Raw genomic sequence first — 14,339 nt, 5'->3', positions numbered from 1 at the left:
CATATTCCACAAAAATACTATACATTTTTAGAACTATTTATATAACATGGGGACAGTCGTGCACTTACACAGTAGAGTACCTAATGCTTGCAGATGAACTGACAATAACTTTATTTAAGGTCTTAACAATTTTACCTGTCTAGAAAACGGAGAATTTTATTAGTTTCGAATAGTTTCAAAATGTATTTGACTAGCAGCTAGTTTTTGATAATACTTCTCTTTGATTTGATTTCACTTACCGATCACTGGAGTGTAGTAGAATAACAATGACAATTAAATAAATTTTTAAATTTTAACAGAATATTTGTGCCTAGTTAAATCACCATGTTGTCCCTTTGCACATGTTTTCAATTTTGGTTCAAATGGTTCAAATGGTTCCGAGCACTATGGGACTTAACATCTGTGGTCACCCGTCCCCTAGAACTTAGAACTACTTAAACCTAACTAACCTAAGGACATCACCCACATCCATGCCCGAGGGAGGATTCGAACCTGCGACCGTAGCAGTCGCGCGGTTTCAAATTTGGAAACACTTTAATTTTCCGGAGTAATTTCTGTAATTTCAGGAAAAACTGCAGTGCATAAAAGCGAATGGCCCCATTGAAATACGGAATAAGAAAATATATTAAGCACTGAAGTGACAAAAGTCTTGCGTTACCTCCTGATATCGTGTCGGATCTCTTTTTTCCCGGTGTAGTGCAGCAACTCGACGTGGCATTGGCTCAACAAGTCGTTGGAAGTCCTCTGCAGAAATATTGAGCCCGCCTCTTTAGCCATCCATAGTGCTGAAATCGTTGCCGGTGTAAGAGTTTGTGCACGAACTGACCTCTCGATTATGTCCCATAAATGATCGACGGGTGCCGAAATCATTCACTCGAATTTTCCACAACGTTCTTCAAACCTATCGCAAACAATTGTGCCACGGTGCATTTTCATCCATAAAATTCCACCGTTGTTTGAAAAACTGAAGTCCATGAATGGCTGCAAATGGTCTCCAAGTAGCCGAACACAACCATCTCCAGTCAGTGATAGGTTCAGTTGGACCAGAGGATCCGGTCCATTCCATGTAAACACAGCCCACACCATTACGGAGCCACGGCCAGCTTGCAGAGCGCCTTGCGTACAACTTGGATCCATGGCTTCGTAGGGTCTGCGCCACACTCGAAACCTACCATCAGCTCTTACCACCTGAATTCGAGACCCAACTGAGCAGTCGTTTAGGGTTCCATCGATGTAGTCACGGCCCAGAAGAAGCGCCGCTGACGATGTCGTGCTGGTAGCAAAGTCAGTAGCGTCAGCTATCTGCTGCCATAGTCCATTATCAAAAAATTTCCCCGCACTATTCTAACGCGCATTTTCGTAGTACTTCCAGTTTTGATTCTGCGGTTATTGTTTGTCTGTCAGCACTGACAATTCTACGCTAAAGCCGCTGCACTCGTTCGTTAAGTGAAGTCCATCGACTACCGCGTGGTCCATAGTGAAAGATAATGCCATAAATCTGGTATTCGCAGCGCACTCTTGACACTATGGATCTCTGGATACTGACTTCCCTAACAATTTCTGAAACGGAATGTATCATGTGTCTAGCTCGAACTACCACTCCGTGTTCAATGTTTCTTAGTTCCCGTTGTACGACCGTAATCACTTCGGAAACCTTTTCACTTAAATCACCTAAATATAAATGACTGCTCCGCCAATGCAGTACCAAAGTTTAATACTCTCCCTTACCAATTTGTCGTACATGAAAAAAAAAACTAGTGCATTGCAGGGCACAAGTAGTCTTCCTGATGTTTGGCATCTCCGATATGAATCAGAAGTAACGATTTATTTATTTATCGGAAAGAATCAAGATCGTGAGAATTGCGCCAGTTAGCGGGAAGTTACAAATGGTTGTACTCCACTGAACTAGAGAGAGATTGTATTACCAGTCCGCTCTCCTCTTAATGAAAAAGCCGTCACAGATCGTCGTATAACATGCGTTACAAACCAAGCTAGAACTGGTATCTCCTTTTTGAAACACACGACTCCTCGTTCTCTGCTAAGTACGGCTGTCTTACTCTCTGACTGATAAAGGCAGGAGATAAGTTAAAGAGCACAAGAACTCGTAATACTGCGGCGTGCGTTTGATGCGCTGGCGTTGGGCCGGACTTACCTGAAGGAGCTCTTGCGTTTCCGCGAGTGGTCTCCGCTGCTGTCGACGGTGGGGTGCAGTTCCATCGCCACGTCGCTAGATAGACTCTGAGTCGGACCTCCTCCGAGGTACATGGATGTGGAACAGGAATTTCTGCAACACGCGACCAAACACCATGGATCAGTAACGACGAGTACGTGTTTGTTTTGTGTACAGACGACACTCATTAGCGAAGCTATTACCGCACTTAATAAATTAACCTGGGACGAATTTAATAAACAAAATATTTCTCATTTTCACTCATAATTGACCCTCCATTCGTACTCAATCGATGAAAATGTAGAACTCTGAACATGATCTCTGTTATGTAATGTGTGAAAAAAATCTTGCGGAATTGATACAGTGAAGGCTTAAGTAAGAATTCAGGAAAACGTAGCTGAAAAATCAGTAAACAATAAAATCCGCTCATCCTGATAACAGGTTAAAATCTCCCTTCTAATAATTTAGAAAGCAATTCGGACGGATCATAAAAATTTTAGTACCACAGCACATTTGTTCTATTGAAATAGAAGAAGACTTATCACACGCCAAGCGGTCCTCTGTCCTCTTGCTGTATATAAAACATAAATTGTTATCATACGGCACGCTGCTGCATGTACACCAGAAGCATCACGCATCTGAAGAAGTCGTCATGTGTCACAGGGTGGTGCCCTATAGAAATACTAGCGAACCCAGCAATGCTTCGCAGTTATTAAATAAGTGTAGGAATTGGATACATGTCCTAATATCCTCCAGCCCCCTCTCTTTGTCCATCTCCTCCTCTTCCTCTACCCCTCTTTCTGTCCAGCTCTATCTCCCCCTCCCCATCTCTACATCTCCCCCTCTCTATGACCATTCCTTCCTTCCCCGTTTCTATGTCCAATACCTCCCCGTCCCATTTTTCTCTCTGTACCTCTGCTCTTTCCCCCTATCTCTGACCTTAAGCCTTGTATATTATTATAGGAAACAAAACCTCGATTGGGAACTGAAGTCGCTTAAAATAAATGGGTAAATCGGTTGCCACCATTGGCATACGGCGTATGAGGCAGGCCTCTCAAGCTGCTGCTTCTGCGAGGAGAATAGCTTTAATGACATTATTTCGCAAAGTTTTAATCTACGAACGGGTAGGATTACACGTATACGGACCGTTCAGATTGCTCGAATTCGTCCAGCTATAGGCCGCACCGCTCGAACTGTCAACACAACTGGTACTGCTAAGAGTATCCTACGGCTTCCACATCGCTGGCAACGGGTTATACACAATGCTGATGACTACTTTGAAGGTCAGTAAAACTTTGAAACACGATATCTTGTGCGAGCTGTAAATAAAAACCGGCCGTTGTTGCCGAGCGGTTCTAGGCGCTACAGCCGGGAACTGCGCGACCGCTACGGTCGCAGGTTCGAATACTGCCTCGGGCATGGATGTGTGTGATGTCCTTAGGTTAGTTAGGTTTAAGTAGTGCTAAGTTCTAGGGGACTGATGACCTCAGAAGTTAAGTCCCATAGTGCTCAGAGCCTTTTTTTTTGGTAAATAAATAGTTGCACTATTAAAGTTCCAACCCTCGTATAGTAATAGACATATAGACATTTGAGGATTCCACTTCGTGTAAAGCAGAATTTCTTCTTGTCACTACTTTCCACATGTCTTTGAAACTTAAGCCTATAAAGGTTTAAACGTTTTCGTTTCACTCAGATTGCTAAAGTAAAATAAATAAATAAATAAACCCAATGAAAAAAGAATTGTAATAAATAAGGCAGATGGCAACACGACCAAACAGATGCGTCAGTGGGTAGTGAGTGAAATATAACCATAACCTCACCTGTATGAATCTGGTGTCCACTATTGCTCGTTTAAATAAACACATAGATAAACATCCTTTTGAGAAAATAAACTTCAAACTGCATTTTGCCATAGATGCGGGAAAATCACGTCCCGTCTGAGGTACAGCACGCCGAAGTCAAGGCCTGTCGCTTCCAGCCACGCTGTACCATTCGTGCATGATCCAGCACCTCAACAGCGAGGCGTTGATAGCACGTGTAGGTCCTATCAGCCACATGAGATTCTTTACCAATTGCACCTGCCAATCCGTGTTCCTATGTGCCCCGGTAAGCAACATAATGATACCTCCTATCCCATGCTTCGTAAACGGAGTAGGAAGTTTGTCTGTCGTGTATTTGTATTGCTTGAAGGTCACCCAAGAGACCCTAGGAAAGAAAAGGTATTTTGCGGAGCTTGCTGTAAATTTAAAACAATTTGGGGTCTTCAGTAACAAGCGTGCACTCGATTCCAGCCGTGCTCCATACCAAATGACGCTATATCGCTCTTTGTGCAGACCCCTCAGTCTCGTTGCTCGCGTGTGATTTGTGAAACTCTATGCCTCTGCAAGGCGAGCGAAGCCAAGGTCCCGTATGCTTGACGCACACGAGGGGCTGCCGCAGGCTGGCAACTGGCGACTGCTCCGTCTGGACAAATACCTTCAGTGGGATTCACCTGGCGGGTTGCAGTTGCAGGCTTCTTCGGCCAAGATTTACAGTCCGCTAAGACACTGCGTCATGAACCTCCGCTTACGATAACAGGTAAAAGCTGACGCAAGGAAAGTAATATTCTTAGTCGGCGCACAGATCTGTATTCTTGTTATACGACTGGGAGGCTTCTGGTGAAGGACAATCTTCTCTGTGGCCTTATACCATCACAAAGCCGTCGACGAAGAGATAGCCAGAGTGCAAATATAAAGACCCATTTTGGCCTTCGCTGCTCACACCGAACTTCTTTTTCTTCGTCTTCTTCGACTTATCCCTCTAGAGCACGGTTTCTCAACAAAATTTTCTCGAGGACCCCTTATCGAGCACGATTGGTACTTTGTCATATCACAGTATCAAGTACCTAACAAAGCCAAATTAAGAGCCTTTTTATACGTTTTCTATTTTTGGTACTTAGAAAAAACATTGACATTTTCATTATTGAAAAAATTGAGCGGCCAAAACAAAACAAAAATCTGTTCTCATACAAAATATATTTAATATATTTTTTATTCTAACAGCATCTTGCGGACCCCTCGGGGTCCACGGACCATCTGTTGGGAATCACTGGTCTAGAGGGTAGGCGTTTTCTTCTTCAAGCAGTCTGGGTTACTCCAGTCTAAAGCTGTTAAACCCTTCTCATCCACTACTCTATCAATATATATTTCAATGACAAAGGTGGCAGACCCTTTTAGCTCTTCTTGGGGCCTGGATTAACACCTTCTTTGATCACATGTCACTACTCATTCTTTTAAACTGCTCTAACCACTCATGAGTTTATCTGATGTTTGCTCGTTATGGGTGGATTATGTCAATTTTTCTATACATTTTAATGTTTTGTTCTTATCTTCACGGGTAACCTGTGGGCATCTCTCATAAAATCTAATTTCATTGTCCTGACATTTTTCCTTCTTTTATTCGTAAGTGTCAATATTTCTGCATCATACAGACTCCATAATACTATACGATATTAGGCAGGTGTACCAGTTTCTTTGGCTCTTCAGTGTAGTATCGGATAATATCGGGTTACCTTATTTTGGTAAGGGCTTATCCATGCATTTATTACCACGTAAATAAATTCGTCGTCCGTTGCATCAAATAGAAACAGTTCCTGTAGTTCCTTACGGCTTCCTATCGACGAAACTGTCCTGTGGAAAACAGCACAGTTAGCGAACAACCTGAGGATGATGCTTACTCTACCACAGATAGTTTATACTTATTGACAGCATTACAAATTCTTTGTGGACACCCTATGTTAATTTCTGTTCAAAGATTCGTGTTTCGGTATAGCGTTATGACTTCCATTAATCAAACATTCTTCGACCCAATTCACACTTGTGAAGTGGATCTGACAGGAGCCACTTTGCAGTTATTCAGGAAGACATTCTCTTATTGAGAAGACCGAAAGAGCAATCTTACTTGCTAAAAACATTCAGCATATTTCTTTATTTAAGCCAACCTGTTTCGACAGACTCTGTTGTTATTTTCAGGTCTTAAGAAATCTTTCTGTTATGAAACGCGTTCATTTTATGTTGGACCTCACGCCAAGTTGTCATGTGGATGAAAATAAGCAATTGTAAAAGGTTTGTCATAACTAAAGTATTTAAAAATATAAAGCACCTTGTATAAATGGCCACGTATATGTAACTCACAGATGCTTGTCGTATTCCATTACAACTTGGCGTGAGGTCCATCGTAAAATGAACACATTTCATTACAAATAGATTTTTTGAGGCCTGAAGATGACAGTGCAGTCAGTAAAAACCGGTTATCTTAAATACAGAAATATTTATGCGATGTAGGCAGTTGAATAATTTTAGAAAATAAATGTACTTGGTTGATACTAAAGCGCAAAGAGAATAAATGTAATTCTCAGATAGTGTCAGGCTATCTATTTTTACGTGCATAAGGAGCGATGTATCTGAGTAGCAAATGTGTCTTCAGCTTGGGAGAGCGGTTGCGGTGGTTTAAAAGGCTTTTGGAGTGCGACATTCCGCCCTCGAAGATAGCCAAGTCGTCAGAGAATATAGTAGAGTATCAAGAAATAGATATGAGACAAATGGAGTAGTTTGGGCAATTGGTATGGAACCAGCCGCGCTTTGTTAATTGAGAAATGAATATATAAATTTAGCGAGCCTAGATATTTGCCTGCGGGGGAACAGCGGTCGTTAGAAACTAAAACTGTAGAGCCGCCACAAGTCACAGGTAACCTTTTCTTTATTTATAAAGCGTATACTATACGTAATGTATGTTTGTTGATAGCACTGTTTTATTCAAGGGGCAGTCTGCAGACGGAAGAGTAATTAGAGTAGCGTACTATCTTAGTCGTCGGAAGGTGCAACGCTGAAGACCTAGTAAGACCAAAGCGTATACAGTTGACACTCATTTCAAAATAAATATTAAATCACATGGTTAGTTGTCAATACTTCCAACCCGTAAGTGACTAGAACACAACAAGGAATTAATTCACCAGTAAAACGAACAAAGGGATTAAAAGATTTGTGTCGATTTAAGAAATATGAAATACGTATAATGCTGCAAGTAAATAGAAAGCGGAAACATCAATACTAGAAATGAAAAATCCTATGAAATGCGCATGCAGAGAATACGTTTGTAAGTGATAAAACGGACGATGAAAATGCTTGCGCAAGTAAGTGAGAAGATTAACAGATAACGCGCTTCTACAAAAAAACGACCAAGAATGGATGTAACATTTTGTACCAAAATTCGCGAAGATCTTTTGTACCAGAGGCAAACACTTTGTAGCAGTGCATTTTAGAACAGAGACTGTAGTTTTAAATAAAAGGGGAAAAACCCGAACATGAAAACAAGATAATATTCGGCAAAATTATTGTATGATTTACAACGAATTTTATCTGGACATCGACCGATAGAGTACAGGTATAACATAAAAAGAGGGCTGTGAAAGCGTCAGCAATATTGCTTCCTGGATGCGGTTCGGTGACGGACAGGCAAACACTCCTCGTCGCATATTGCGAAACTTGTGGATCGCATCGTGCTCCTGGCCTCGCTTCTCGGAAAATCGCATTACACGTTTAACGTCCAAACAGGGTCACCGAGAATTTGAAACCCTGCCCTCAAAACCGTTGTAAGGAAAAAGTCTATCTGAAACTGGACGCATCTCGCGGAGCGTTTTCAGCTCGGAGACCATGGGTGAGACTTTAAGGGCGTCAGTAAGACGTGGCATTTTGGACGTGTAGGTTATAGTACTGCCAATAACTAATCACTTTAATTTCAATCTGTTCATTACAGAAACCCTGAGAAATAAAATGACATAGAATAGACGCTCTCATCGCCCAAATGAAATGAAAGGAAAAATTGGTAGTTTAAAATGATTTGCAACAGATGCAATAATTTACACTACTGTGGACTAAAACAAAAGATATCAAGGGTCAAACTAAGTAAAGGAAGCTAAAAAATGAAAAAAAAAACACTTAGAGAAGGGAGTACTAAAATAACGGACATCGTTATTTAAGCAAGAAACATGTCAGTCGGAAATGCTCCGCGAATGCAAACGGTAATCCCTGGAGGAAAGAAGGCGTTCTCTTAGCGAAACACTATTGAGGAAGATTAGAGAATCGGCATTTGCGACAAACTGCACAACGATTCTACTGCCACCAACATAAATCTAGCGTATGGACCGGGAAGAGAAGACAAGAGAAATCAAGGCTCATACGGAAGCATATAGGTACGAGTAATTGTTTTTCCATTGCCACATTTCCGACGTGGAACAGAAAGGGAATGACTAGCAGTGGTACAAGATACCCTCCGCTGTGCATCGTATGTTGGCTTGTGAAGTACTCGCATGTGTGTAAATGAAGATGTAGAAACGACAACCGTTCTTCCTGGCACATTTCGCAATCATAGTGATTTCAGAAGTACCTTCCGCCACACGACTAAAAGTAGCTTTCGGAGTACAGATGCTGGTGAAGTGCTCTGTAATACTCCTCGGTGAAAACTGACAGGTTGCAATTCCTCTGCCAATCGTACAACATGTATACTGCATAGGATTTATATCATGTGGCCTCGTTGGCCAGTCAATCGGAAATCTTCACTTTCAAGAAACTGACACACAACAGCAGTTAGAGTGTAGTTGTACTGCACCAGCCGATATGCTCATCCAACGTGAGACCTCCACAAATCGCCACCAAAGCACTTTCCGCTCATGTTCCTGTAATTGTAGCGGACACCCCTTTCCCTCCATACAGATGTATAGGCATAAAGCTTGAGTAGCATGCTTGTGTGAATAGCACATTCCTCCAGTCATTTATGGTCCGGTGTCAATTATGCTAGGGTCTTCAATAGATGAGATCTTCACTGCCATCACTTCGATGTCACTTGTCATACATATAAAACTACTGCCTGGAGATAACAACCCATAACTGTCGAAAAACTGCAACTACTGAGGCACCCCTAAGATAAGCAAACATTTACATGTCTGACATAATTGGAATTTATAGTGCGGTTTAGACCAGTTATCAGTCCCGTTATGAAGTAGTTGATCTAATATTGACATAAGGCAAAAAAATTCCGCGCCGCGAAACCGTCATCAAAGCGTTGAAAATTACACAATGCGACACATTCAACGCTGCTGAGACCGAGGTCTCTGTGGACAGAGGATTGTACACTTCCTGAGAAAAAGATGACTCCTGAAGGCAAGGTCTGATATCAGGGTAACGTTGTACACGTAGACACCACCGGCGGGTATGGAAATTATTTTACAGTTACTATTCTCTGTGACAGATAGAACGATCATCAGAGTGCATTAGTTCTGTCGTGTTAATGCGTGGCCTGATGGGGTATACGCGAGGAGTGAACATTATTTGGTGTTGTGTGGTTACTGTAATGCCACATACTTGTCGATCTAGAGAAAGCATTCGACAATGTAAAATGGTACACGACATTCGAAATTCTGGATAAAACAGATGTAAGCTGTAGGAAAAGACGAGTAATATAAAATATGTTTAAGAACCAAGAAGTGTCTATAAGAACGAAAGATGAAGAATAATGTGCTCAGATTAGAAGTCTTGTAGATAGGGATGTATTGTTAAATCTGTAAATCTAGGAAGCATTGATGGAAATAAAAGAAAGATTCAAGTGTGAGATTGAAATTTAGGTAGAAAGTATATAATGGTAAGATGCACTACTGAACATAGAATAACGACTGAACCGAAAAAAGAGAAAGTAATGAAGAGCAGCAGAAATAAGATTAGTAAGAAAGTTTTACTTCGAAACTGGTGACCATGAAGCAGATGATGTTACGAAATTCTTCTAGCTTGGAAACTAAATAACACAGGTGAAGACAATATTCCTGGACAAAAGAAATCTACTTTTATCAAACAAAGCCTTTAATTTGAAGAAGATATTTCTGCGAATCCACGATTGGAGGACAGCATGTATGGTAGTGAATCATGGACTGTGGGAAAACCGGAAAACAAGACAATCGAAGCATTTGAGATATGCTATAGAAGGCTGTTGAATATTAAATTGAATGATAAGATATTAAGAGTTTCTCCGCCGTATCCAGCAAGAAAGGAACATATGGAAAGATCACTGACAGGAAGAAAGGACAGTATGGTAGGACAACTGTTAAGACATCAGGGAATAATTTCAATGGTATCAAAGGAAATTATAGAGGGAAAGAAGTGTATGAGACGACGGAGATTGGAATACGTCCTACAAATAATTGAGGACATAAGGTACAAGTGGTACTGTAAGATGAAGAGGTTGGCACAAGAGAGGAACTCGTGAAAAAAAAGTAGTGAAGACTGAGGACAAACAGGTCAACATGAGCTTTATTGTAGCAAAATGGAACAGGTAAGAATACCACATTTCTGAACAGCGCTCAAGGAAACTATGTCGTAATTAGCTTCGACTACATAGCTATTCTAATTAAGGATGGCCTCTCATCCTTTTGTATGAGACTGAAAAGTATGGCCAGTTGTAAATGTATGTTTGCTCAACGGATGAGATGTGGGACTGTCGTTTGCCCGGTGACGCATTCCTGTGTCTCTCCGCTAACTGCTGTTTATTCATAGCATCTCGCATCCTCCTGAGACCCGTCTATCAACGCCATCTACTCGTTTCCACGCTGTGGCGCTGTGTGCAGTCTAACGCGTTGAGCTGGGAGTTTCGTGAAATCGTGCCTAGATAAGACCGGTTTCATAACAGCTGTGGGACTCACGTGTTCAAGCTGTACCTGTCTACAGCAATTGTTCGCTTTCTCTCTGAGTATAGCAGTCAATTATGCGGCGACTTAGCATCAGTCGTGAATGTCGGTGGAAGCTTTTAGTTATTCAGCAGGTCGCTAACCTGATAGACGCGGAGCTTTCACTTGGGACCCAGAGGGGGCACCACTTCTGCAGTCCCTAGTTTATGCGACGATATGAGACTAATATATTAGACGTAGATAGATGCATGAAAGTACTGTGAAGGCAGCTTATCTGCACAAGGCTGTTGTGTCTTGTTAATACTCATGAGAGGGGTAAAAGCCGAGAGTAATAATGTGAGCCAAATTTAAGATTCAGATCGGAAATCTAGATGTTAAACACAGAAGAAGAAATATTTGCGGCAACGATATGAAACTTCTTCGACTACAATATTCGACGTTATTTTTCAATATTAACTGCATCTGCTCACATCGCATACATACATCTACATCTGCACTCCGCGAGGATCTTATGGTCTATGTCGGAGGGTACTTTGCATACCAGCAAAAATGGCTCTGAGCACTATGGGACTTAACATCTATGGTCATCAGTCTCTTACAACTGCTTAAACCTAACTAACCTAACGACAGCACACAACACCCAGTCACCACGAGGCAGAGAAAATCCCTGAACCCGCCGGGAATCGACCCGGGAACCCGGGCGTGGGAAACGAGAACGCTACCGCACGACCACGAGCTGCGGACTGCATACCAGCACTTACATCCTACCCCCTTCTCTGATCCAGTCGCGAATGGTGTGCGAGAATTGGTCGCATGCAACACAGGAAAAGTTGATTTTTTTTTTTTTTTTTTTTTTTGTCTACTGACTAGTCAGTTTGATGCGGCCCGCCACGAATTCCTTTCCTGTGCTAACCTCTTCATCTCAGATAGCACTTGCAACCTACGTCCTCAATTATTTGCTTGACGTATTCCAATCTCTGTTTTCCTCTACAGTTTTTGCCCTCTACAACTCCCTCTAGTACCATGGAAGTCATTCCCTCATGTCGTAGCAGATGTCCTATCATCCCGTCCATTCTCCTTATCAGTGTTTTCCAAATATTCCTTTCCTCTCCGATTCTGCGTAGAACCTCCTCATTCCTTACCTTTATCAGTCCACCTAATTTTCAACATTCGTCTATAGCACCACATCTCAAATGCTTCGATTCTCTTCTGTTCCGGTATTCCCACAGTCCATGTTTCACTACCATACAATGCTGTACTCCAGACGTACATCTTCAGAAATTTCTTCCTCAAATTAAGGCCGGTATTTGATGCCTTTCTTGCCATAGCGAGTCTGCTCCGTCCGTCATTGGTTATTTTACTGCCTAGGTAGCAGAATTTCTTAACTTCATTGACTTCGTGACCATCAATCCTGATGTTAAGTTTCTCGCTGTTCTCATTTCTACTACTTCTAATTACCTCCGTCTTTCTCCGATTTACTCTCAAACCATACTGTGTACTCATTAGACTGTTCATTCCGTCCAGGAGATCATTTAATTCTTTTTCACTTTCACTCACGATAGCAATGTCTTCAGCGAATCGTATCATTGATATCCTTTCACCTTGTATTTTAATTCCACTCCTGAACCTTTCTTTTATTTCCATCATTGCTTCCTCGATGTACAGATTGATGAGTAGGGGCGAAAGGCTACAGCCTTGTCTTACTCCCTTCTTAATACGGGCACTTCGTTCTTGATCGTCCACTCTTATTATTCCCTCTTGGTTGTTGTACATATTGTATATGACCCGTCTCTACCTATAGCTTACCCCTACTTTTTTCAGAATCTTGAACAGCTTGCACCATTTTATATTGTCGAACGCTTTTTCCAGATCGACAAATCCTATGAACGTGTCTTGATTTTTCTTTAGCCTTGCTTCCATTATTAGCCGTAACGTCAGAATTGCCTCTCTCGTGCCTTTACTTTTCCTAAAGCCAAACTGTTCGTCACCTAGCGCAATTTCAATTTTCTTTTCCATTCTTCTGTATATTATTCTTGTAAGCAACTTCGATGCATGAGCTGTTGAGCTGGTACATGTGCCTAATATCGTGCAGGACCCAGCGAACACGGAGAACTGCCGCAACACTACGTGGCATGAACTCGACTAATGTCAGAAGTAGTGCTGGAGGGAACTGACACTATGAATCATGCAGGGCTGTCCATAAATCCGTAAGAGTACGAGGGGTTGGAGATCTCTTCTGAACAGCACATTGCAAGGCATCCCAGATATGCTAAATAATGTTGATGTCTGGCGAGTTTGGCGGCCAGTGGAAGTGTTTAAACTCAGAAGAGTGTTCCTGGAGCCACTCTGGACTTGGGGGGTGTCGCATTCTCGCGCTGGAATGGCCCGAGTCCGTCGGAATGAACAATGGACATGAATGGATGCAGGTGATCAGACAGATGCTTGTGTACGTCTCACCTGTCAGAGTCGTATCTAGACGTATTAGGGGTCCCATATTTCTCCAACTGCACACGCCCTACATCATTACAGAGTCTCCACGAGCTTGAACAGTCCTCTGCGGACATGCATGGTCCATGGATTCATGAAGTTGTTTCCACACCCGTACACGTCCATCAGCTCGATACAATTTGGAACGAGACTCGTCCGAGCAAGTGATCAACAGTCCAGTATTGGTGCTGATGGGTCCAGGCGAAACTTAAATGTTGTTGTCGTGCGGTCATCAAGGATACTCGAGTGGGCCTTCAGCTCCGAAAGCTCGTATCGATGATGTTTCGTTTATTGGTTCACACGCTGACACCTGTTGATGGCCCAGCATTGAAATCTGCAGCAATTTGCGCAAAGGTTGCACTTTTGTGACGTTGATTGATTCTCTTCAGTCGTCGTTCGTCCCGTTCTTGTAGGTTATTTTCCCGGCCGCAGCGATGTCAGAGGTTTGATGTTAAACCGGATTCCTGATATTCCTAGTGAAATGGTTGTACGGGAAAATCCCCACTTTATCGCTACCTCGGAGATGCTGTGTCCCCTCGCTCGTGCGCCGACTATAACACCACGTTCAGACTCACTTAAATCTCGATAAGCTGCCATTGTAGCAGCAGAAGCCACTCCAACAATCGTGCCAGACACTTGTTGCCTTTTATAGGCTTTGCCGACCTCAGCGCCGCATTCTGCCTGTATATATCTCTGTATTTGATTACGCATGCCTATGCCAGTTTCTTTGGTGCTTCAGTGTATGATCAAATTATAGTCACGATCATGTGACTTGATCCTTTTAGGGGATGACTAACAAGGACATAAAGGGAAAACATTTACTCAACCACTGTGTTATAATACACAATTTAACGAATATTTTATTGCGTCTGCTTCTTCTTCTTCTTCTTCTTCCTGATCTTATCTGTGTCTTCACAGGTCAGAACGTTAATTACGGTTTGGAAATGTTAGTGGTAGAGGATATCCCCCCTC

At 42.2% G+C, this 14,339-nt stretch overlaps 1 protein-coding gene across 3 annotated transcripts in view; it reads right to left on the bottom strand.

Annotated features, from left to right (window-relative positions):
• LOC126267123 (protein cycle) overlaps nucleotides 1-14,339 on the bottom strand; it is a 946,454-nt gene that overhangs the window by 190,958 nt on the left and 741,157 nt on the right. For all 3 annotated transcript variants that reach the window (XM_049972039.1, XM_049972038.1, XM_049972037.1), the window contains one exon: nucleotides 2,153-2,284. In XM_049972039.1, coding sequence (XP_049827996.1) covers nucleotides 2,153-2,284 — 132 coding nt within the window. The remainder of the gene's footprint in view (nucleotides 1-2,152; nucleotides 2,285-14,339) is intronic.

This window comes from Schistocerca gregaria, chromosome 4, assembly GCF_023897955.1.
Source record: "Schistocerca gregaria isolate iqSchGreg1 chromosome 4, iqSchGreg1.2, whole genome shotgun sequence".
NCBI classification, from domain to species: Eukaryota; Metazoa; Arthropoda; class Insecta; order Orthoptera; family Acrididae; genus Schistocerca; species Schistocerca gregaria.
This window is presented reverse-complemented; position numbering and strand designations above follow the sequence as displayed.